The sequence below is a fragment of the Mytilus galloprovincialis genome, chromosome 2, assembly GCF_965363235.1.
Source record: "Mytilus galloprovincialis chromosome 2, xbMytGall1.hap1.1, whole genome shotgun sequence".
Classification (NCBI taxonomy): Eukaryota; Metazoa; Mollusca; class Bivalvia; order Mytilida; family Mytilidae; genus Mytilus; species Mytilus galloprovincialis.
Genome location: NC_134839.1, coordinates 29,744,431 through 29,771,450, shown reverse-complemented (window position 1 = coordinate 29,771,450; position 27,020 = coordinate 29,744,431). Strand labels below are relative to the sequence as shown.

General features: G+C 30.5%; 2 protein-coding genes across 10 annotated transcripts in view; one reads left to right on the top strand and one right to left on the bottom strand.

Annotated features, from left to right (window-relative positions):
- Positions 1 to 9,060, bottom strand: part of LOC143063331 (uncharacterized) — a 45,539-nt gene extending 36,479 nt beyond the window's left edge. For all 7 annotated transcript variants that reach the window (XM_076235420.1, XM_076235423.1, XM_076235421.1 and 4 more), the window contains exons 1-3: positions 8,955 to 9,060; positions 8,299 to 8,381; positions 6,270 to 6,551 (exon numbers count right to left, since the gene is read on the bottom strand). In XM_076235420.1, the coding sequence (XP_076091535.1) occupies positions 6,270 to 6,551; positions 8,299 to 8,380 (364 nt within the window). In that variant the 5' untranslated portion in view covers position 8,381; positions 8,955 to 9,060. The remainder of the gene's footprint in view (positions 1 to 6,269; positions 6,552 to 8,298; positions 8,382 to 8,954) is intronic.
- Positions 9,061 to 11,829: 2,769 nt separating this feature from the next.
- LOC143063330 (L-proline trans-4-hydroxylase-like) lies at positions 11,830 to 25,137 on the top strand. 3 transcript variants are annotated; one of them, XM_076235418.1, is made up of 10 exons: positions 11,830 to 11,957; positions 16,095 to 16,133; positions 16,644 to 16,725; positions 17,755 to 17,836; positions 18,891 to 19,001; positions 19,542 to 19,633; positions 20,003 to 20,093; positions 20,500 to 20,629; positions 21,146 to 21,303; positions 21,698 to 25,137. In XM_076235418.1, the coding sequence occupies exons 2-10, from the start codon at positions 16,118 to 16,120 to the stop codon at positions 21,818 to 21,820; spliced, it is 885 nt and encodes a 294-aa protein (XP_076091533.1). In that variant the 5' UTR covers positions 11,830 to 11,957; positions 16,095 to 16,117; the 3' UTR covers positions 21,821 to 25,137. The 3 variants fall into 3 exon arrangements, with proteins under 3 accessions (XP_076091533.1, XP_076091532.1, XP_076091534.1); XM_076235417.1 differs by having other exon boundaries at positions 11,856 to 11,962; XM_076235419.1 differs by having other exon boundaries at positions 11,905 to 11,951.
- Positions 25,138 to 27,020: the final 1,883 nt, after the last annotated feature.

The window sequence follows — 27,020 nt, the reverse complement described above, 5'->3', positions numbered from 1 at the left end:
TTATTACACACTAACTTTCCTATTTGAAAAATCCACAGGGGCCAAAATGCGAAACTAAACTCCTAACTGTGTATTGCTACCTAAGAAAATGGCGTCCAGCAACAAAAACAATAAAAGTCAAACATGAAAAAAATTCAAAGCACAGATAATAACAAAACTGTTCAACATCAAAATATATCAAGAGACTACACTTTAAATAAATCAAAGGCCTTGATCAAGAAACTAGATGCAACAAGATCAGAACATTTAAGTTTTAAATTGACCGGTGGTGGCCTTAGGCTGTTTTTTAGCACGTCTAGTTTTGAAGTGTTTAAACGTGCATGCACATACTATTATGAACATCTGAATACAAATGGAGGAGATAACAGAGAAATCGCATTTATTCCAATCAGCGATAAGAATAATAAAAATGCCGTTGAAGAACAAATTAAAGTTTCCGAAAAAGGTTTTGATTCGTTGGGAAGATCTATCAAGCGTAAATCTTATTGTATTAATATATATTTCACAACATCTTCTGTACTTATTAATGGAAAAGGACTGAACATATTTTGTGAAACAGATCTTCCGGTCATTGTAGTAAAAATGAAGGAATGTCAAATAAACGGGAAAGATATAAATTTAAATGAGCTAAACAAAATTTTCGAAGAGGTGATTTTAATGGAGAAACAAGGAAAAGAAGATTGCAATAACAACTCTGTTATAGATGTAAATAAAACAGAACATTTAAACCCCGGTACCATTCAAATATCAAATCCTAATAACAACACAATAAAATCAATAAAAGAGGATGTATCGTCAAATACAAATCGGGAACAGTCAACTTCGTCAGTAGCTATACCTATAATAGATATTCCAGATGATATACAAGCACAAGTGAAAGATATAAATCTGACTAATTCAGAGGATGAAAGTACATGTTTAGATGGAAATGGTAACACATTACCACAGTTGAATATTCGAGACTTTGTTACAACACTAGACAAACTAACTACTGTTGTTACAAATTTGAAAGACAAAGTTGACGAATTGGAAATATCTATACAAGCAAATAATTTGTCAAATGCGAGTAGCATTCAAATTTTAAATGACCGAATGACAGCTTTAGCAATGGTGCGCATGCAACATGACCAACAATCAATGAATAAGATGCAAGACATTGAAGCAGAAATTCAAAATGTTAATAAAAATTTGGAAAAAAAAGTTAACATGTTACAAGGAAAAACACAAAGCATCAGTGATAAAATAAAACTGTATGAAGTGGAAACAATTAAATTACAAAAAAGCTTTATGCCGGAGGAAAATCTCGGTAACCAATGTACCCCAATGTTAGATGAAGATCAAACAATTCCAAAAACAATATGTGAAACAATATTACAAGAACATTCACATGAAATAGAACAGTCAATAAATGCTGATATAAATGAAGAACCACAAAATCCTGTTTATGATACCCAACCAAAACTGCCATTATCAGGAAGTAGGGTTTTAATTGCCGGAAGTTCAGTCCTAAAAGGAATTGACCCATCTAAATTAAAAGATTATATAGATGTCCATGTTCACAGAGGAGCAAATGTACTAGATTTATACGAAGACATAAGAAATATGGATCTGAGTACATACAATACAATTATAATTCATGTAGGTGGCAATGATGCAAGTAGCAAAATGAATGTACAACAATTTGTGGACATTTTTCAAGAAATCATTAACTTTGTAAGATGTCAAAACTGTCGAGCAATTGTATCTGGAATATTACCAAGGATACAATGTGATGTCACTGAGTATAACACAATCCTAAAACAAATGTGCCATTATAATGATGTCAAATTCATATCAAATTATGAATCTTTTGTCTACAAAGATGATCATATAGCTAAATCATTTTACACCACAGATGGCATTCATCTAAATAGATATGGAACAATAAAGTTGTTGGCAAATGTTAATAAAGTAATTAAAGTATTCAAGGGAAAACAAATACAGCATCATTTGAACCAACAAAACAGAAATAGATATCAAAGTTCCAGTCACCAATATTACGCAAACAACTTCAGAAGGAGCCCTACAAAACAAAGATATCAACCTAGGAGCAACATGATTACAACAGACAGAAGAAATTTCAACCATTCAGGAATCAACCCCAGAAACGTAAAGGACAGGAATGATCTCAATATGAACTCTCGTGACTCGTGGGAAAACAATAATGAGCTAAATAGACAAAATGTAGACAGAGCACCATTTTTTAACTATCATTCACCAAACTCTGTACGTAAGTCAGATTATGTTCATAGGTAGCATTTAGCTTGTTCTAGTTTTTCAAACAGATATAATATTTTAAATCTGTTATGTGATAAATGTAGTAGTATACAATGTTCATGTAATATAAAAGACATTAATAATATAAACAACAGTAATAATAATAATTGGAGAAAATCTCAAAAGAGACATAGAAAGAGTCAAAATAAAACACCTAGTTCTGTAAATAAAAGTAGAAATAATGAAGCAAGTTGGTTGTTTAAAAAAGGGTTTAAACTAGGTTGTTTAAATATTCAACATTTACAACCAAAAATTGAAGAAATAAAATTTCTATTAAAATATGAACAATTATTTGATATATTTGGTATGGTAGAAACATTTTTAAATGATGAAATTGGAACCGAAACATTACAAATTGAAGGTTACAAAATAGAAAGAAAAGATAAAAAAGCTATTAATTATGGCGGAGGTGTGATTGCGTACATACCAAATAGTGTATGTCATCAGAAAAAATCATTTTAAAAATCAATTAAAAAATCAATTTAAAAAATCAATTTACAAATAAGTAGTATTGAATCTTTATGGATTCAAATTAAATTTCCAAACACAAACTCTATTTTAATAGGCATTTTTTATCGTCCACCGAGTTCATTTCAATCTTGGATTGATTCAGCTGAAAAAGAAATAGATAAAGCGTCTGCAGAAAATAAAGAAATTATACTCTTAGGAGATTTTAATATAAACTTTTCACATATAAATCATACAGTTGTCGGAAATCAAAAATGGAAGGACTGTATTAATTTGTATGGTTTACAACAAATTGTACATAAACCGACACGAGTAACAGATAAATGTGCAACTACCATAGACCATATATATACGACCGATGTAGACCATATTATAGAAGTAAAGGTGCCTAGTTATGCTGTCAGTGATCATTATCCTGTTTGCGTAACAAGAAAACTTAACCCCAAAATAACAAAAATGGAGCATTTGTCCATAGAATATAGATCATTCAAACAATTTGATAAAAATAAATTTATTGAAAATTTAACAAATACTCCTTTTTATCTCATTGAATCGATTGGAGATGTTGATGAAGCAGCTAATTATTGGTATAATTTATTTCTGAGCACCCTAGACAAACATGCTCCTAAGAAAATTAAAAGGGTGAAAAATACCCAACAACCAGAGTGGTGGACTTCTGATATAAATAGCGCTAGACACCAAAGAGATTATTTTCAAAGAATTGGTGATATATATAATTATAAAATTTGGCGTAATAAGGTTACATCTTTAATAGAACAGGCAAAGAAAAAATATTTCCAAAATGCTATTTCAAATTGTAAAGATAGTAAAACTATTTGGAAGTATGTCAAAAGTCTAAATCCTAAAAAAGTACATAATAATATCACGCATTTAGAATATAAAAATAGTGTAATTCAAAATGATGTTGATATAGCAAATACATTTAATGTGCATTTCACAAATATTGCTGAAAGTATAGTTGATGACAAGTTATGTAATAATGATGATGGTGCCAGATTTGATGCACTCAATAAATTTGTAAAATCAAAGTTACAAACGGGTAGTGAAAAATTCATTATACCAGAAATGAGTATTTTAGATGTAAACATGTATTTAAAAAAACTTGACAAGTCTAAAGCAACTGGTTTAGATGATGTCGGACCAAATATTTTAAGTATGTGCAGCGATGTCATTGCACCAGCCTTGACATATATATTTAATCTAAGCATCAAAAGTGGTAAATTTCCAAGTATTTTTAAAACTGCAAGAGTTTGCCCAATTTTTAAAAGTGGCGATGCCTGTAATCCTGATAATTATAGACCAATAGCAGTTTTGCCTTGTCTCTCAAAAATCATAGAACGACATATAGCTAATAGTTTGTATATATTTTTAAATAGTAATGACCTTCTTAATACTACACAGTCAGGTTTCAGACCTAAACATTCGTGTACTACTGCACTTACTAAATTAGTAGATGAATGGTTGGCAAATATAGATAATGGAGAGATAAACGGAGTTATATTTTTAGATTTAAAGAAAGCTTTTGATCTGGTTAATCATATAATTTTATTGAAAAAACTTGAATATTATAATGTTTCAAATTGTACACTAGACTGGTTTAAGTCATACTTGTTTGAACGAAGCCAACAAGTTAAGGTCAATAACGTCATGTCTAATACTAAATGCATAAAAACTGGGGTACCAAAAGGTTCTATCCTGGGCCCTTTGTTATTTATTTTATATATCAATGATTTACCACTTAATATAGAACATTCATTAATAGATTTATATGCAGATGATTCTACATTACATTGTAAAGGTAATAATTTACTTCAGTTAACTTCTAACCTTCAAAATGATATTCATGTAATTGAAAACTGGTGTGCGCAAAATTGTATGAAATTAAATGCCAAAAAGTGTAAATCAATGATTGTTGGTTCAAAACAAAGACTTTGTTCAACTGGAAACAGTTTAGATATCAATATTTCAAATGAACAAATAGAAAATGTAGATTGTGAAAAACTTCTTGGTTTATATATTGACAAAAACCTAAATTGGAATCAGCAGATAGATAAAATGTCATGTACTATATCAAACAGAATCAATTTATTACAAAAGATAAGAAAATATTTACCTATGCATATACGTATTATCTATTTTAATGCTTATATTCTGCCATTATTTGATTATTGTTGCAATATATGGGGAAGCTGTTGTGAAAGTGGAATAAATAAACTTAATAAGTTATTAAAGAAATCTGCTAGGGTTATAGTAGAAGCTGACATAATGACATCATCCAGTTTATTGTTTAATAGTTTACGCTGGTTAAATGTGGAAAAACGCATTCAATACCAAAAGGCAATACTTGTATTTAAATCATTAAATGGTATGGTTCCTAACTATTTACAAGAAAATTTTCATTTTACTGATAATCAAAATTATAACTTACGTTCAGCTGATGAAAAAGTATTAAATCTTCCAAAACCAAAAACTAATTTTTTAAAGAAAACATTTACATATTCAGGTTCTCAAATATGGAACAGTTTACCAAATGAAATAAAAATGAGTAATACACTTGTATCTTTTAAAACAAAATGTTACAAATTTTTCATCAATTGTGCAAATTAATATGCTTTTTCATTATTATTTAAATACAATTGTATATTGTGTATAATATAACTTTATAATACTCTATGTACTTATAAATATGTTATTATTATTTTGAGGACTCTCAGGAAGATTAGTTTTAACTAATGGGATCATCCTCTTGAAATAAAGATTATTTATTTATTTATTTATTTATTTAGTTTTGTGTTTCTATATATGTTAGTTTTGTGTTTCTATATATGTTAGTTCTGTGTTTCTATATATGTTAGTATTGTGTTTCTATATATGTTAGTTTTGTGTTTCTATTTATGTTAGTATTGTGTTTCTATATATGTTAGTATTGTGTTTCTATATATGTTTTAGTATTGTGTTTCTATATATGTTAGTATTGTGTTTCTATATATGTTAGTTTTGTGTTTCTATATATATATATATGTTAGTATTGTGTTTCTATATATGTTAGTATTGTGTTTCTATATATATTAGTATTGTGTTTCTATATATGTTAGTATTGTGTTTCTATATATGTTTTAGTATTGTGTTTCTATATATGTTTTACTCGATGGTGAATGATTGCAAGTTATATGCTATTTCTTTATTTTTAATCTTAACTTTCAATTTTTTATTTTCCATATTAACGAAGAATGTTAACTTCTGGTGCGCTTCTAGGTACAAATATTTAATTCCATGAATTTTTCAACCGAAACATACAAAACCATTATATTTTCTTTCTCTTACATTTTTAATAAAACAAAACAAAAACATATCTCTTTTTATTGAAATATATATATATAACCGCATGAAATAGTGATTTGCACTAGACAACTTTTTATTACGTAGTTCTGAAATAAGAAGTTTTCAAGAGACTGTTTACTTACTGTACACTTCCACAAATATAGTTCTCGACAGTGGATTCTGGAGGAGTCCGTTCTCTGATTGACATTCAAACACAGCGAACTGTTCATTAGCGGAAGCAGTAAAGGTGTAGTTGTTTGTAGTTATACCACCGACTATGGTATACGTCTCGTCTATTACGGTGTCATCTCTTAACCACCTGACTGATGGGTCAGGCTTGCCACTACTCACTGTACAGGTAAGGGTCACTTTGTCATCCATTATAATGACCTGTGGCCCACTGATCATTGGTACTCCTGGAGGAACTATAAAAGAAGACTTGTCATAAGCAATTCATTTTGTAAAATCATTTTGTAATTTCATTTCGTAAATTCATTTTGTAAATTCATTTTGTAAAAGCTAGCAAGCATTTGAAATCGATAAGCCTTTCATTTTTGCATAGACATATATTTGAAACAACTAAGATACTTTCAAGCAAACGTCTATAAGATCATTGAGATCTTTACTTAATACATGCATTTATCCATCTAATAAGTTAAGCCTTTTTCAACTGATTTGTATAGTTCGTTCTTATGTTGTACTGATATACCACTGTCCCTGGTTGGGGGAGGTTTGGGATCCCGCTAACGTGTTTAACGCCGCCACATTGTGTATATATGTGTCTGTCCCAAGTCAGGAGCCTGTAATTCAGTGGTTGTCGTCTGTTTATATGTTACATATTTGTTTCTCGTTCATTTTTATATAAATAAGGCCGTTAGTTTTCTCGTTTGAATTGTTATTTCGGGGCCTTTTATAGCTGACTATGCGGTATGGGCTTTGCTCATTGTTGAAGGCCGTACGGTGACCTAAAGTTGTTAATTTCTGTGTCATTTTGATCTCTTGTGGAGAGTTGTCTCATTGGCAATCATACCACATCTTCTTTTTTATATTTAGTATCGACTTGTTTATAATGCCATGCAGGAGAGAACTTGATATTGCTTAAATATCTTTAATGAAAACTCAATCTAATTGAAATTAAATCTCTCACTCGCTATTTTTTTTATTCTTGGTCGCTGCGTATAAAAAAAATAGCGAGTGAGAGATTTAATTTCAATTAGATTGATGAAAACTGTTATTGAAACTGTTTTTCTATTTTAAAGAGCCTAAGCAGATTAATGCTTAAGATGTTAGTTTTTTTACATGCAAAGATATCGTTAAATATCAGCGGTGAATGTTCCACGATCTGAACCTTTTTGGTACCGGTGGGCGCTACAACGATTGCCGACCGCCCTAAAAGGCTTCGCATAGTGTCGAGCGGGTGATATTTTACGATATATATTCGATATGTACCTGATTGTTCCATGAGTAAAGAATTCATTATATGTTTTGATCGAAAAAATGTTAATCATATATAATAATATATTAGATAGGTTTGATAAAATGGCCGGGAAAATCAAAATGTCCAATGATATAATCCGTAAGTTCGATATTATTAAAAAAATAGATTATTACGGTATTTTAAATACTTTTCTTTACTGCCGTTAATATTTGTCTGTTCCGTATTATGAACTCAGACAATTAATTTCAGAGTTTTAGCACAAGTGCGTTGAATTGACCAGACGCACAGATGGCAGTGCAGAAAAACAACATCAAACATACACACACAAAAATCGGTACAAACTACTAAACACGTCTTTAAAAAGAATAGCGCAAAAAAAATCACTTATCACATTTTTGCGCTGTATTTTATTTTAGAAAATGTTCCATAAATTAGTTTACATTGTCTCTTTTTCAATTATTCTTTTCAGCGAATCAAAAACGGAAATACAAATAGTATTTATTTACAGTTTTTAAATTTAAATGATTGTACTAATTTTAAACGATAAGCATTTAAATATTAAGATATTAAATCATAATTCTCAATGACACATTCAGTGCTAATTATCATAAAACTTATTGTTATATCTAACCAATTAGTGCAAGTTACTCATAATATACAATAACTTATTATAACCAAGTGCATTACAGTCCTTTGTGATAATTTGTACTAAGGGTACTTAATAATATACTTACTCTGTGTGAGAGTCGGGATAATCAGTACGAATAAAGGTACTATACAACAATTAACAACCTTCTTCATTAGTCTTCTATTCATCCTGAAAAAAACGTAATATATCAAAATACTTTCGCAGTTTGTGAAATTTTTCGTTTAAAGAAAATTAATAAATTACATAGTCAATAATTTTTCTCCTTGACCGCAGGTTTATTTAAAGATTCATCGGGGGCCGAAGCAAGAGTTGTATTTGTCCCTATCGAACTTCCCTCAAAGTTTCCCAATTTTGCAAAACCCACTTTTTTATGTCTTGTACAATTTGGTTTCATCCTGAATATCATTCGAATGAAATATTTGCCATTGTTTCTTAAGCAAACATAAATCATGTCAGAAATAGTTAGGTAGAAAAAAAAAAGGATTTTGATTTAAAGCAAGGTTAAATTTCAAAGGTCATGTATGATGAATGAATTCAAACCATGATGAAAACATAAGACTTACCAGAACATGATTAGAATACAAAGTACGGGTCTTATGTGATAACATGAAGAAGCTCAAAATGAAACGGAATTCACCTATAATATAAAGAGTTTATTTTTTGTTTCAGTCAGACTGAAAAGTCCATTATACGGATTACAGAATCCTTAAATTTACAAATAACTCTCGAAAAAATACATACCTGTTTCTTGATTTCTTAATCCAGACCTCTTAAGACTGATGCTCTTCCAAGACTGGACTGGTCAGGGTAAATATGCGTCTGTACTGTACAACAGGTCATGTGTAAAACTACGGACAATGGGATTAAATATTAATTATGGTATTTGTCATAAAAAAAAAACGTATACTGAAATGAAAGCTAATTAATCGTTTATTGTTGTGTACATAAAGTTAATATTTTGTTAATACGTTATTAATATTTAAATTTGTATACAATATTATTGGAAATAAGTGATCCCATTATACTACACTACATGTAGTATATTTGAAATAAGCAGAAACATGTATTTCCATATTCATATTATCCTTCGTTTCATTAATCTGTTAAAACAACAATACATCTGATTCAGTACAGTTTATGTCAACGGGATTGATCAGGGTTACCAAAATAACTATGTTTGTACAAAGACCTACAATTGTATTGTATGATATGTCTGTACAGTTACCTCCAATTGCTTTATATATCTCTGGTTTGGTCAATTCACATTTTTGTTTGACAACTGATTAAATTATTCAAATGTCAAATATTTCATGCATGTTCAGGACACTTGATGATAATATACTACGTGGTTTACGTAAATGTGACAGCAACATAAAGACAAAACAAAGTATGACCCATAAAAGTAATTTTTAACAATCAAGTTGTTATCATGGTGTACCGCCTTAAAACCTTAAATATGCCTACGATGACACAAAACTGCAGTTTTAATTAGAATTATGCAAACATTGAGTAAATTTCCAAAGCAAGTTTAAGAAAGATATATAGTATTAACGGTGCCAATTTTATTACACCATTTGCGGTCGGTGTATCTTCATTGATCCCGAGGCCAGTTTTTATAAAACTTCAAATCTAAATGTGAACGTTTAAAAATTAATCAACCAAAAATATAAAGCCAAACCTGGAAAACAAATCACTTGTTGGATTATTTTTTTTTAAATGGCATTTTAAAGTTGACTGTGCGGTGTGTGCTTTGCTCATTGTTGAAGACCGTGCGGTGACCTATAGCTGTTAATTTCTGTGTAATTTTGTCTCATGTGGAGATTTGTCTCCGTGATTGGCAATCATACCACATCTTCCTTTTTATATTGTACATACTCTTTCGTTTTCGATTTCCAATAAGTTTGAACAAGTATATGATTTAGACCATGTGGTTGAGACAAATACTAAAGTACATGGTTTGTCGTACGTCTTTTCTAATTATTTCTCGTCATTAAATATTAGCAGTCACGAAACATAATGTATAGATAGTAAATCCGAAGCAGTCTGAGATACAAATGGAACATTCAAAACTCATAAGTCGGTTAGAAACTGACTCAAAGCCAGGGCAAAAAAAAAAAGACAAAGACATTACATTTTACAAGATATAAAATACTACAAAGATAACTAAAAACTGAGTAGCATAAATCCCACCAAAACAGGAGCTCAGTTGTTCGTGCTCAACTAGTGGCATCAACCTAGAACTTTGAATAGGCCACCAGGTAAGCCCGTGTTAAAGAATTATTGTCCGATACAAACTATATTAAAGAGCATTTAAACCACAAAAAGTCCTTAACAGAACAGCTAAATCTTCTAGTCTACGGATTTTCAAAACACACAGTTTGATAATATGTTTAGAATACTTGTAAACAATTATTTGGTTTGGTAGAAATCTATATATTTATATACATATATATAATTTACTTGTTGGAATCTGGGACTGATCAAGGACTTGTATTGTACTATTTTACTCATGATACAAATCATTGGACTGATACAGTCATATCTATTGGTTCCAGATTAAATATGATTGTAGAGTTTCATTAGTTTTTACTCGTAAAGTAATTATTATAGCCACATGTATAATTTTGATCATTTGGACATGTCTGATCTCAAACTTTGGACTGTGTGGTTTGATAAAACTTGTCTTTTACGATTATTTAATTCTAAGTATTTTATTTTAGAAGAGATAATCTACAAAGAAAGACATGATTTGACATGTGGTATATACTTTAGGTTTCGCCTCTTTTTCGAATAATACTTAAAATATTTGTATACCCATAAACACGCTAAAAAAGAGATTGTTAATAAATAAATAGAACGCAAAAGAAGCAAACCCACTGATTTCGTTTTTTTTTTAAATCTGCTAGCATAATAATTGTTTAAGCGATAACATTTTATACCACTATATGCCTTGGACTATTATACTAAGTCTACTAAGGGACTACTAACGTTAAATTAAGTCCCAGCATAAGCTTGGTGACATACACGACAACATATGTCAGGAATATGATTAAAGGACTTTCTGTTTAGAACTTTTCTTGGTCTATTATATTGTTTGCCCTTCAAGATGCAAGTTTCAGCATATTTTGATAAAGAGTAAGTTGATGAAATAATTAATAAAACAACTGAAATAATGATAATGCAAAGTTCACTGAAGAAGAGCTCAATCGCGTTAATCAATAATCGCGTTAATCAATAATGTATATTAGTTATATAAATATATATTTATACATAAGAAATTCTAAATTCTTATTTGTAAATACATCCAGTTTTTACTCAACCTTTTCTTACACCTCAACACATTATTAGTTATTACTTTCACCAGAGACATATATACACATATGTCATATATGTCTCTGCTTTCACTGAAAACTTTAGGATGACAATCCTATGAATCAATTATGATATCAATTATCTAGTAATTATCATTACCTTAATTCAGTCATTTGTACATAATTAAATGTTTCCTTATGTTTTAAGGTGTATATAGTTGTTAAAATTATACCCTATGAGCTTAATTCGTATGGTGCTCCTTGTATAGGCGAGAATTGTCACTATAACAGATCTTTACTTATTATATTGATGTTTATGTCCCCGCGACATAGGGATCCCCATAGATAAAAAACAGAGGTCCAGTACAGTTTTACATCATCGACATTGAAATAGAGACGAGAAATTGCATCAACTTTCAATTTCACTGTCAGTGTAAGGTGCTAAATTTGTGTATTTCACTGTTTGTAACTATCATTTTTTCATGTTGTTTTTTTTTCCAGTCCGTTTTAACTTTTCTCCATGTCTTCTCTTGTCTTTTTTATTGGTGGCTGGTCTAGAAAATTATCAGTGCAGTACTGAATACAACCTGTACATAGAAATGTAGAGTGTTCGAAAATGTCTCCGCGTTTCTTAAGTTCATCTTTGACTGCCTTTCTAACTTTTTTAGCGTCAAGTCTGATGATATTTCCGACCACTCCATCCTTCATATAATCTTCATGACTTTTACAGCTACACTTTTTTTTCCTTTTTGATGACATCTGTAAATTTTCAAATAATTATGAATTGAACACGAATTATGTTTTACTTTATTAATTAAAATCATTAAGTGATTGCAATATATATCTTTTCGATACTGAAAATTATATCATTTTCCTCATTCTTAACAAAAAAGGTAAAATGTATTGAACTTAACACGCTGTTTCAACTGTTAAAAGCATTTATATCACATTTGGAAAAAAAAGATAACTATGTAAATTATAGCGCTTATGGTGATCCATATGTTTGTCTTAGGATCACGATCATATTGCAAGATCAAATTCTATTGGCTGAATAAGTGATCATGTGCACCAACATTTGTTTCAAAATGGCGGATGACTATGAGAAGAAGACGGCTGTGTAAAATTTTTCAACAAAACAAATAGTATTACTCACATTTCTGAAAACATAGATGGTAAATAATGAAAGGTACATACCTCCGGCTTTGCATACATCCACTTGTGCTATCAAATTGTCATCTGACATACAAAATCTATGCATCCTTTTATATAGAAAGTCAAACAGAATCCCGCCAAACCATTATTTATCAGCGATTTCACTGAATTCTCGTGCGTTTTACATATCATTCAGACAGTCCCTGGTTTCAGGGGTTAAGTTGGACATGTTTTGTGAGACAACCCCTCGTTGTAGGGACAATACCGGTAAAGTGGGGTTGTTCCCAACCTGTTTAATACTCAGCCATGAAACGTCTCTGATTAAGGTTCATCATAACAAACGGACAAATATGGCTGTATTTACATGCCAAAAATTACTCTGAGTACAGACTTACCTGTGAAGTTGGAAAAGTTTTAATGCCTGGCTTCCACTAGACATAATAAAGTTACATGCATTTTGTGTTTCAGAAAGATAAAATCTCTTTTGGATTTTGATGGGCATTTTTTTTCCTTCATGCAAAAGGTGTGAAAATTAACTAAGTTGTGGAACAACTATGAGATGCTCCCTCAGGTAAAAAACCGGTTTGTATTGTTTCGATTGTCCTTAATTGACATGGACAAGAGTTTATCTTCACAACTATAGGTGAGTTAAAGAGTTGAACTGAGTCAGTGAGTGGACAGTATCAAAGTAATTCAGGTGTTTGTTTATTTTTACACCTTCTGCAGAAAGGAAAAAAAATGCCCATCAAAAACTAAGATAGATTTCATCTTTCTTAAACACAAAATGCATTTAACTTTTATATATCTAGTGGATGCTAGGCATAAAAACTTTCCAAACAGCATAGGTAAGTCTGTACACAGAGTAGTTTTTGGGGTGAAAATACAGCCATATTTGTCCATTGGTTATGATGAACCTTAAGGTTCATCATAACAAATGGACAAATATGGCCGTATTTGCAACTCAAAAACTACTCTGTGTACAGACTTACCTGTGCTGTTTGGAAAGTTTTTATGCCTAGCATCCACTAGATATATAAAAGTTATATGTATTTTGGGTTTAAGAAAAATAAAATCTTTCTTGGTTTTTGATGGGCATTTTTTTCCTTTCTGCAGAAGGTGTAAAAATGAACAAACACCTGAATTACTTTGATACTGTCCACTCACTGACTCAGGTAAACTCTTTAACTCGCCTATAGTTGTGATGATACCTGTTGTCCATGTCAATTAAGGACAATCAAAACAATACAAACCGTTTTTTTTACCTGAGGGAGCATCTCATAGTTGTACCACAACTTAGTTCATTTTCACACCTTTTGCATGAAGGAAAAAAAGTGTCCATCAAAATCCAAAAGAGATTTTATCTTTCTGAAACACAAAATGTATTTAACTTTATTATATCTAGTGGATGCCAGGCATTAAAACTTTTCCAACTCCACAGGTAAGTCTGTACTCAGAGTAATTTTTGGCATGTAAATACAGCCATATTTGTTCGTTTGTTATGATGAACCTTAAATTAACGGCAAAATCTGAAAAAGTCATGAAACGTCAGTTAAAAGCACATTAGAGCTTATGTTTGTCTCTGTTTGTATGCCTTGTCGACGACTCTAAATAAAGCTTATTTATTTAATAAGAGGGGGATAGTATAAAAAAGAAGATATGGTATAATTGCCAATGAGACAACTGTTCACAAGAGACCAAAATGACACAGACATTAACAACTATAGGTCACCATACAGCCTTCAACAATGAGCAGGACCTTTATTGGGACTCTTGGATCAGGTGTTTTTAAGCTTGGGATTTCGAAATTGACCGATTCTGGATCCAGGAATTCTTTTTTGTCGAATCTCAGGATGTCTGAATTTACATTTATTTAAAATCGGGACCTCAGGATTTTGTGTTTTTAAGCCCTGGATTTTCGGTATCAGGACCCCTCCAACCCCCCTTCATTTAACATCTCTGATTAATTTAAAACTGCCAAATCTGAAAATCACTCACGATTCATAATTTTGAATAAAAGGGATAAGATGGATTGATGTTAAATACTTGGGTGGCTTATCCTGACACGACAGTGCATGAAGCCATTGAAGAGGGTAATAATGTCCTTTACCGTAAGTCGTCAAACGGTCATTTTCGGCAACGTTACAAAATTCGTTAAAATTTCCTTATCTTGATTCATCAGAAGTCTCAAATAATTATTTTTAGAAAAAAATTATGTGATTCGTCAAAATCAGGCAATTTTTTTATTGTCATTGTCTAAAAGAAAGTGTACAATTTATTGTCATGCACCAAAAATTACAGTTAACGTCATTTAGCAATTTGTTTACCATTATTCGTCATGAAGATATATACCCCCATTTAATACCAACCTCATTGAAGGGCTGAAATGTTGATTTTTTTTTGTCCAACGCACAGCTAAATGTGTACACTAATCCAAGGTGTCATTGTTATTCAGAATCAGTACAATGTTCTTGCTCTTTGCCCTTAATCCTTGTCCAACAAGTTTACATAACTCTACTATCATATTATTATACTGTATTATACTATCTTATTAGATTTATTATAAATTAACTGAATTTTTATGAAATATTTGCTACTGGATATTTAGAAAACAGCCACCAATCTTAAAACTATAGGATTGGTACTAAAAGAAAAATTCAAAAGTAAACGTTTTGAAGTTCATAAATGAACATGTATACTTATGAGGGGGGTCACTTATCATCAGAGACATATATTTAGTACAAAAACTGTCTATCTTAGAATTAAAAATATGACACCAATATTGATAAGAACATTACCATAATACATGTAACTATGATCATTCTTCTGACATACCAAATAACAATGCTTAGGCCAAAATGTAATTTGAATTGTTTGGTGTTGCCAAATCGGTTCAAATCTGTTATTTATATATATAATTTATTCCTGCTCTGACATTGCTTTTTTGTCTAAATAAAATTGAGATTGGAAATTGGGAATACATCAAAGAGACAATTCGATCAAAGAGCAGAAAAAAGCTGAGGGCCACCAATGGGACTTCAACACAGCAAGAAAATCAGAAACTGGAAGTGTGGCTTCAGTAGGTCCCTACAAAAAGTGTGTACAAGTTCAGTGAAAATATAAAACATGTACATGAAACTACTGTTGTTGGCCTAAAAAAAGATAAACTTTCTACCTACCTACATTTTACCTTTAAGGCATTGGTAGGCAAAATCTATTAAAGAATATTATTTTTAAGGTAGGTCTTAAAAAGATGGGTGCTCATCAGTGTTTCTTGCAAAGGACACAACTCATTATTATTATTTTGATGGATGGATGTGTTGACACTGTTTACGAATGATAATATTTACTTTTGTTTGCATTTGAATTGGTTAGCCTTCATTTAAAGATTTATTATTTAACTATTATATTTATCTTTCAGAAAAATTGACAAAAACACTTCAGATGGATACTTTAATAGGTACATGTAACTAGTAAATATAAAAATAAGAAGATGTGATATAATTGCCAATAAGACAACTCTTCACCAGAGTCAGCTCTATTCCAGAGACCAAACGATTAAGAAGATAAGCAACTTTAAGTCACTGTCCAGCCTTTAACAATGAGAAAAACTATTGAAGGTCTGAAATGACAAATATAAAACAATTTTAACAATTTAAAAACAATCAGGCTGATTTATGAACAAGACAATACAATACATTAACATGTATATAGAATTTTTTGAACAACTACAGAAGTAGGCATTGAATATTTAGAGTGGGATTTGTAATGTATTAACCATATATATAGCTCCATCAAAAGAGTTGGCCATAACTCCTGTATCCTCCTTGGATGCATTGTTATACATAAAGAGATATTTCAGAGTGAATCAATGGCCCACAATCGTCAGTATTCACTGTGCTGAATTACACACCATGTGTGTACATGTGCTGTTCATTTTTAAATGCTGAAATGTTTGTATTTTGGACAGACTTTCCATATGATGATAAAAAGTTTGAAGTGACAGATGAGATGAAGAAATGTTTTGATGAACAAGGATATTTATTGTTAAGGTAAGTACAAATGTATACTGAAGTGGTAAAACACTACAACTTCTATGAAATAAGAAACATAATGATTATTATTCCAGTAGATAACTGAGAAGATTACATTACTGCCATTTTTAGCAACCATCTGCTCTGGGCTTTAGTTTTGTGTATAGGTGAATATTTTTCCTTGTATCCGTTTACCCTAAGCCTTCTGCTTTTAAAGCTATGTGTCCCTTTCTCGTTTGAAAATCATTTAAAATGTCTTAATTTCTATGAAGCTTTCCAAATACAACGCAGTTTATCAAGTTGTTAAACTCAAGCAGTCCATAGATCATTGTTATTAACAGATATATCCGTTTAGGTTGTAAGGAGGTAGAGGGCTTATATGAGATCAAAGAGGACTTATTTATATTCATTCTGTTATATACCGGTAGATAAAGTTTTAAGTGATTGCAAAAAATCTTTGATACAAAATTAACAATTTAGTATAGTAGTATTTAACATGAACCAGTATTTTTCTTACCTCTTATAACAATATCATGGAGACAATTGTTATTATCTAAAAGATTAAGATGCAAAGCTTTTCTTAAAATACACAAGAAATCTTTACTAGAAGCCTCTTCAGGAAAATATTTCAAACTTGTGGAAAGGGAAATAACTCAAGGTATTTCTAGATTTCTGTTGAATTCTTATTCATGAAAGACCATTTGAGTTAATTCATAAGAATAAATGTAAATGATATCATTTCAGCATGACACCTATCCTCATGAATTCTTTTAATTCTGTAAAGAAAATAAGGTCTTCATGATTCTGTTAATTGGCTTAGACCTAAACTCATATTTTTATACATTAAATTATATGAAATTGATTTTTTGGGGGATATTTCTTCCTTCCAAATGGTAGGCAGATAACTGTTTTTGTCTTGGTTTTCACTAAAATTACTATTTATTTTCCTGAAGTATTAAAAAAAGTTATATTAATATAGAGAGAAAAAGTATTGATGAGGATAAAATTTTAAAAATTGATTAATGTTGCATTATTCTATAATTACAGAGGTTTGCTAAGTCCTGAAGAACTTAAGAAAGTGAGAAATGTCCTGGAGAATACAGACATGATAAAGAAGCATGGGTATGGGGTAGGTTCCCAATTTATATAAAAACTGATTGTTTTAGTCAAAAACATAAACATACTAAAACTTATATTAACTCTCTGGATAGGGTAGGTCAATATAAGTTTTTCAAAAGTAAATGACACCACATATTTAACTTGTTAAAAGACAAGGATTGTATATAATGGAATCCTTATAATTATTTGGAGTTATCTCCCCATAATCAGGTTTTTTTTAACAAAGCACAACAAGATCTACCAATATATTGATAAATTTATATGAACAAAATCTATGCTTTGAATGCTATTTTCTTTAAAAAATAAAAAAAATATATTAAGAACATGTAAACATAACAATGAAACTTGGTTTTATGTTTCCAGGTGAATTATTTAGGCTGCTCAAAGCCTCTTTTTCAAAACATATATACTTTAGGCGATAATTCAATATCAATAAATGACATTTAATTGATTGTTGTTGACATCCAGTGGTATGTCATTTACAAGTCTTAACATCCAGTGGTATGTAATTTATAAGTCTTAACATCCAGTGGTATGTCATTTACAAGTCTTTTCTTCATTTAGATATCAGTCTGCAGAATAAGTTCTTCAAAGTAAGAGACTTTTTAACCAAGTTGCATGCATATCCCTTTCAATACTGGAAAAGATAGCTTCCAACAACAAGTTTGGATTAAAGGCCTATTAAGAAAAGATTTAATGTAATAATTTCCATTTATGTGCTTTGATCAAGTAAGATTGACTGGCTCACATTATGGATAATGCTTTGATCAAGTAAGATAGACTGGCTCACATTATGGATAATGCTTTGATCAAGTAAGATTGACTGGCTCACATTATGGATAATGCTTTGATCAAGTAAGATTGACTGGCTCACATTATGGATAATGCTTTGCTCAAGTAAGATTGACTGGCTCACATTATGGATAGTGCTTTGATTATACTTTTAAAAAAGTCTATCTTCGAGATGATGCATTATGGTATTCTATTTGTTGACCATCCCAAATTTGTAGAAAAAGAGGAGAATGTGTTCATCAACTTGCATTGATCTTGAACTTATATTCCAGATACCAGATGCTTCTGGTAGAATGCCCAGAATGGTTTTGTGGCGAGCCCCAGGGAGTGACATTACAGGAATGATCTGTCGATGTGAAAAAGTTGTTACTACTTCTGAAAAGGTAAGATCTCAATCTTGGATGTAAAAATGTTGAATTCAAGTGTTTGTTTGTATAGCAAAAATTGCCCCCTATGTAGTACATTTGTACAAAATTAATCAATAGAGCTTCAATTCTTCTCAAATGAACCTTTCCTGTAAGTGCTTTGATGGTCACCTGTAATTCATAGTTCTTAATCTTGTTCTGAAAGTCTAAGAAATATATTGGAATTCTGATGATTTATTTACAGCATGAGCTGAAAGTAACATATGAATTGATACTACAACTGCAAATTCTTAATGTATTCTGTTTAAGTAAAAAATAAATGTTATGTATTTGTATTTGAAATTGAATTGTGCTCGTGGAATCTGTTTATTCATATGATTATTATATTTGTCATTTCTGGGCCTGTCATAGCTGACTATGCAGTATGGGCTTTGCTCATTGTTGAAGGTGGTATAGGGACCTGTAGGCGTGTCTTTTGGTCCTTTGTGGAGATTTGTTTCATTGGTATGTAATCATACCACATCTTCTTATATACTATAAATGTATTAATATTGACAGCTTTTAGGAGGTGAGGTTTACCACTATAGTTCTAAAGTAATGATGAAAGATCCAATGGTTGGTGGCAGACAAGAGTGGCATCAGGATTATGGGTAAATATATAATAGTATATGGAATAACATTAATTTTTGTTATTAATTTTGACTTTATATGAAAAAATACAAAGTGCCCTGCTATTTGAGCTGATGAAGTCAGTATAAAAAAAATATCTTTTTATCATCAATTTGTCTTCACAACATGTTTTTGTTGTTGAAATATGAAATAAAATGAGAGAATTAGTAAAACTATATTTACAAATACAAAATGTTGTGATAATTGTTTAGTTGGAGTGGCATTCATTTCATTGATAAACTGACACAGAGGAACATGGATGTTACTCACAATGTTACTGCACTGATGTATGATGTCATTGTCTAATACTTTTAAGTACTGGGTTCTCTCAATGTATTTTTATTTTGTAGATACTGGTACAAGAATGGACTACTGTATCCAGATGCTCTCAGTGTATTTATTCCAGTTGACAGATGCAATAAAGAAAATGGTTGTCTTCAGGTACCAATTGATGTTTTAGAAAAATTTGAATAATTGCTCCAATTATTTCCTAAAGCACTTGGCTCTGAAACAAAAAGGAGACAGATTAGCTACAAAACTATAACTAAATCTATACACAATGACACATAGTATCCTGTCTGTGAACATATGCTCAAATGAACTGTAAAAAAAAATTGATTCATTTTAACTTAGAGCATTTTTCAAGAATAAAAGTCATTACTTTTTGACAATAGGAATCAATGGGAAATCATTGAACAGTCTTATTAAATAGTCTCTTTTGAGATTTTAGCATGATGGCTCATGTCTGTTGCTGTATGATATATTAGTATAATCCTTGTATTAGTTTTTACCATGATTTGGTATCTGGTTGTACATTGCATATTAAATATTATGTTTATTGTTTAAGATTTTACCAGGTTCTCATGTTTGTGGGCGTATAGAACATGGTATGGTCGCTGGGCAAACTGGGGCTGATTTAGAACGTGTCAAAGAACTGGAACAAAAACTTCCAAAACATTATGTGGAAATGGAAGCAGGTTAGATATCCTTTTAAAAAACTTTTGAATAAGTTATACATGAATATTACTTTTATGATGTCAAAATGAAACTTGTACAAAAACATGAACCCAATTTCTATCTAAATTTACTTCATTAAGAATTCCGTCATTTAAATAGAATTGAGAAATCCAGATAAAGTAAAGGTGTGCTCACAGTATTTTTCGTTGTCTTGTTACTTAAAATTTTGATTTTATGAACAGTAAGCAGTGCAAAGTATGATACTAACTAATGAAGATATCATCGCGTCATAAATTGAAAATTGTGTTGTATATAATTTTTGTAAACATTGAGTATATGTGTATTTATGTGAAGGAGACACACACACGTACCCACATGCTACTGGCAATCCTCATTTAACATCCAACGAAGAATGACATTGAATTGAAGTTTTAAGTTTGATTTAAAAATTAATACAGAATAACATCAGTTTGAAAAACCAAATGATTCATTGCTTAAATTAAAGCAAACATTGTTATGTTGTTATTTGCTTGTAGGTGATGCCCTATTTTTCCATTCCAATGTCCTCCACTGTAGTGATCCAAATGATAGTCCAAACAGACGCTGGGCCTTTATAATGGCCTATAATATGGCCAGCAATGATCCGGTAGAAAGTTTAGCAGCTCCATTTCCAAGATACACAAAACTGGAAAAAGTAATTAAAAGTCTTTTAAGCATTAAAGGTGTGGCTTCTAATACATATTGAGGAATTGAACACTAAAATACATAATTAATAAAAACCTTATTTATAGTGATATATTGATATTGAACATTTATGATACCTTAAGAAATGATAAGTAACACATGTAGTAAACATCAGAAAAACGCAAACAGCTTAGGATTTATTTATTTTGGTGGGTACTTTTTTGTGGATTGAAGAAAAAATGTATTTTTATGAATATTTGATTTCTTGGTTTAATAGAGCCTGTAGGAAATAGGTACTTTATTGACCATGTATATTAATGGTTATCTGTTACCCAAGAAATCCATAAAATTGATATCCCATGAAAAATGATTGATTTATATTTTTGTTTTTATGTTTTATTTAGGTTCCTAACTCTGCTATCTTGGAATGTACAAATGAAACAGACTTTAGTGGAAAAGATTTCTTAGATCCAACAGAAGATAAAACTGTGAAAGCTGACTTATCTAAACCGACAAATGCTACCTAGACATAGGCATGTGCTGATTATTAAACTATCTAGTCAAGTGGGACATATATATAAAGGTTGTACTGTAGGAATTCATAAGTTTAATTTGACAAATGTGGGAATTAATCTTCTAACATAGAGGTTACTTTTTTTTGTACATATACATTTATATATAAACTTGGAATTTTTACTATATTTGTAACCCTACAAACTATGTTTTAAGGAATAAAATGTTTGAATAGGAATAAGCTTGTCTAGGTATTTACATTTCATGCTCATGACAATGATCATAGCATAATTCCATAAATATGAGGTCAAAGTCACACCTGATACATGTATTTAAACATAGTGTGAACCATACCTTTTAAGCAATATTTTCGCAATATTGTTCATTGTCATCAATGCTATGACTTTGAATGAAGTTCACAGCTAATACATGCATTTAATTGTTATTCCGACAATTTTTTTACTCTATGAATGATCCCATATATATAAACAAAGGGAATGCTACTCAAACACATTAGCAGTCAGATTTCATTTAATTCATTATATATTTTTTTTACACCTCAATTGTATATATTGTTAAACGATTGAACTTTTAAATATATATACAGTTTAATAAATGTAATGCTAAAATATTCAGGAGAACAGTACTATTTCAAATCCCAAGTCGCTATTAAAAAATACTTCGAAGAGCACTGTTAATTCTTAAAAAACAAATTATCATTTTACCAAAAAAGTTCTGTTTAGTAAAGTTTGAGTGTATCATATTTGTATTGTCCCTTCATTTATTTAGACTTTTTGAATTCATATGAAGGTATTTTGTATCCACAAGGTCCCCTGAGATGATATTATTATAAAGTATTGAGTATCGCTTAATGGGACTCCTATTCTATTTTCAACCAGATAGTTATATTGGTTTGCTAATGCAGAACACTGACTTAGCCATATTAAGAAAAATGAGAGAACATGATTTTGATATGTATGATAAGATTTTGAATTGAATGAGTATATCTGTTTAAAGATTGAAATAAACAATTAATTTCCCCATAGGTGACAATGGTAGCTTTTTTCGAGATACAGACTTTAGAAAGTTGATTTTTTTAACGAAACCTTGCTAGAATCAAAGAAAAGTTATTAAGACAGTATTTTTTGGTCCAAAAAATATAGGTTTGCGTTGATTTTCTTAGTGTATTTTGTACTTATCTCCCATGCCTATCAATTTTGCCCTTAAAAATAAGTGTCTTGTCCTATCGTTGAAAAGTGATCTCAGTGCCTTTAGGGCTACGGAATAATTTTTATTTTGCCTTTTGTATAAAGCAGAGTGCACAAAGTCTCTAATAATAAAAAATAACGGGCGCACATATCGACCAATCAGGATTAGCCATACTCTTAATTCTGAATACCATGTTATGCTCATAAAATAGCTGCGCCCATAAAATCTAATGGTGTATTGTAACCTATACGGTATTTAATCCTTTCTTGTATCATGCAATTCATAGTGCGTTAGATGCACAAATATATATGCTACAAATAAATCATCTTCAAAACGTTCTGGCATTACTCTCTGAATTTTCACAATTTTTTATCGAAGGTGACCCCAGTCGAAAAATGTGCAGAAAAAAATGTGTTTTTTGAGTAAATGCGGTACAATGTACCGCTAAAAAGGGTCTGAAGAAAATGGCCACTTTCTTTATGATTCTTTATATATCATCAAGTACTGATTATATTGATACCAAAACCAATCCAATATGTAACTACTACGGTCAATTTTAAACAACAGTTTTAAAGGAAACCATTTTCGTATAAAAGTACATTTTTGAAACAGACTATAGCATTTCAAAACATGGAATATGTGTCAACATTTGTGTTTTAACATCGATTACTGTTTGTTAACTACAAAATGGCTTGCTTATTCCTATTCTTTTAGTTTGTTGTTCGTGTGAACATTTCAATGTTCGAAGGGGATCATTTCCTTACATTTTCGCTGAATTTGGTAATTTCGATAACAGCACTTGGGTCGAGATTGTTATGTTTAAAAATCGATTTATATTCACAAACTCTAGACATGTACTTGCTCTTTTCGAACAAATCAGCAGAACTTCAGAAAATGACATATTCTTTCCACAGTAAGTCAAAAGTCAAGCCCACCCTTGTTTCTAAGGTAAAACACAATACAAATATAAAACAGACTATAGCTTAAAAACTAGATAATCAATATTTCATTTGTCACCAAAAATTATGGTTTCACATCAAATGTCAAGTAAAATGACTGTTTTTGACACTTTTTGAGCACTATGATAAAGAAATGTTAATGCTGTATAGATTGAAATAAACAATTAATTTCCCCATAGGCAACAATGGTAGCCTTTTTCGAGAAACAGACTTTAGAAAGTTGATTTTTCTAATGAAAGCTTGCAAGAATCAAAAAAAAGTTATTGTATTTTTTGGTCCAAAAAATATAAGTTTGCGTTGTTTTTCTTAGCGTATTTTGTACTTATCTCCCATGCCTATCAATTTTGCCCTTAAAAATATGTGTCTTGTCCTAGCGTTGAACAGTGATCTCAGTGCCGTTAGGGCTATGGAATAATTTTTATTTTGCCTTTTGTATAAAGCAGAGTGCATGAAGTCTCTAATAATAAAAAGTAACGGGCGCACATATGGACCAATCATGATTAGCCATACTCTTAATTCTGAATACCATGTTATGCTCATAAAATTGCTGCGCCCATAAAATCTAATGGTGTATTGTAACATTTATGCCCCACCTACAATAGTAAAGGGGCATTATGATTTCTGGTCTGTGCGTCCATTCGTTCGTTCGTCCTTCTGTCCGACTGTCTGTCCAATCAAATTGAAACTCAGTACACATGTGCCCTATGATATGATCTTTCTAATTTTAATGCCAAATTTGTGTTTTGACCCCAATTTCACGGTTCACTGAACACAGAAAATGATAGTGCAATTTTCAGGTTAAATTTTTTGGTCAAGGTAGTTTTTGATGAAGTTGAAATCCAATCAACTTTAAACTTAGTATACATGTTCCCTGTGATATGACCTTTCTAATTTAAATGCCAAAATAGAGTTTTTACCCCAATTTCACGGTCCACTAAACACAGAAAATGATAATGCGAGTGGGGCATCCGTGTACTATGGACACATTCTAGTTAATATTAAAACAAACAAGTAATGTTGAGTTGTAATATGATTATTATATTAATATATATTTTGATACTTTCTTAATTTTTGTTGTGTTTGATATTGTAAGTGATTTTATAGAGATACAATGTGTATTAAGATTATGTGCAATAAATTTATAGTTATAATATAAAAAACAAGATTTTCTTTATAAATTGTGTGGTTCTATGGATTTTTTGAGAAACAAATTGTTTCAGAAGGCAATGTGGTAAAAATTTGCAAGACTTTTTGCCCTTCCTGAATTTTTGACTCTGACTCCAAACTGACATTCATTTCACTGACACTAATTTCGAGGTGCTTAGTGGTAATTACTGTTAATAGAACTTAAAAACCACAAGTATATTGTACGCCTACAAACAACAGATAATACAAAAGATGTGTCAAACAAATAACACAACAGACACACAAAAGATGTGTCAAACACATAGCACAACAGATCATACAAAAATGTGTCAGATGCATAACACAACAAATAATACAAAAGATGTGACAAACACATAAAACACAATACAAAAGATTTGTCAAACACATTAAAAAAAAACACATATATAAAAACGATAGATGACACAAAAAAGTTTGTCAAACACATAAAACAACATATACATGATATAAAACAACATATGTATCAAACACATAATTACAAATATTTCGTACACATAAAAACAACAGATAATACAAAACATGAGCCAACCACATAAAACTGAACAAAAATATCGTGGAAAAATAACCAACAAACAAAACAAAAGATGTTTTAAACACATAATCAGAAGAACATCGTTTTTATTTAGACAAAAGACAATACAAAATATGTGTCAAATCAAATTCACAAGAATAAAATATCAATATTGTGTCTAGATGTACACTCAATTTAATACGTATACTAGTCGGCGGTCATCATTTTCGACCTAAAAATATCTTCAATACATGTCTGTGGCTGAGAGTCTATCGTTAGTTGCTATATGGCAGATTTGTTTTTCGTTCTTTGTTGAAGTATAATGTCGAACTCAGTAAAAGTGTTTCCCGATGGATAAATTGCATTTGTATATTTAGGATAGGTTTACGTTATATATACACACAAATGTATATGAATCAACGGAATGGTTACTATGGACTAGATCGTGCTATAGTGAACTTTTTCTTTGATATTTCTAATTTAAAACCTTTTTATTGATTCTAATTTCCACATTGAAAGATTTATAGACTGATAATTTATAATGTGATTATGATTTTTGTTTTGTTGTTGTTGGCAGGTTGGTTCTACTACGTTCCCATTCAAATTATATATCTTTCATAAAGTTACATATGCTCTGTTCCTTTGCTTTTGTTTGATGAAGTGATGCCATACATTCATTTCCTCCCATTATATGAAGTGATTGGTGTCTCTTGGAATTACTTCTGTTAACTTGACTAACATGTATAAGATTCTAACATGAATACCACGACTTTGGTCACAAATTGAGCAGGAATTTCTAACAATTCTTGAGCACCTGAGTTAACCAATAGATTTTGTGTATTACAATCATGCACGTTTAAGGTACAATTATAAGATTGTATAAAAGAACAATAAATCTTGCATTCCCTTTTGTTGGTTGGTTAGCTGCCCGTTACCCCCTCCACCTTTTTGTCATGTTTTTTTATCTTTCTAGTTAATCTATAATAGTGTAATAATTATCTTTATATTACAACATTTTTGTATCACAATACGATCAGGGAAAGTCAAACTAACAATGTTTATTTCGTAAGACTGTTTAATGCAGCACCACGACATGACTTTATCATTTACATATAACGTAGTTTTAAGGTGAACCGGTAACAATAGGTAAGATTTTTCTGAAATTATATTTATTATCAATTTAAAACTTAATTTCATATTATTTGGTTAGATTTGACAATCTTTCGATTTGTAAAGAGATACTTTTGAAAAGTAAATATATACATTATATTTCTAGTTATAACTATAGGTATATATGAGGAAATGTACTGCTTCTGCGCAGTATAAGAAGGTCGTTTTCACCATTCGATT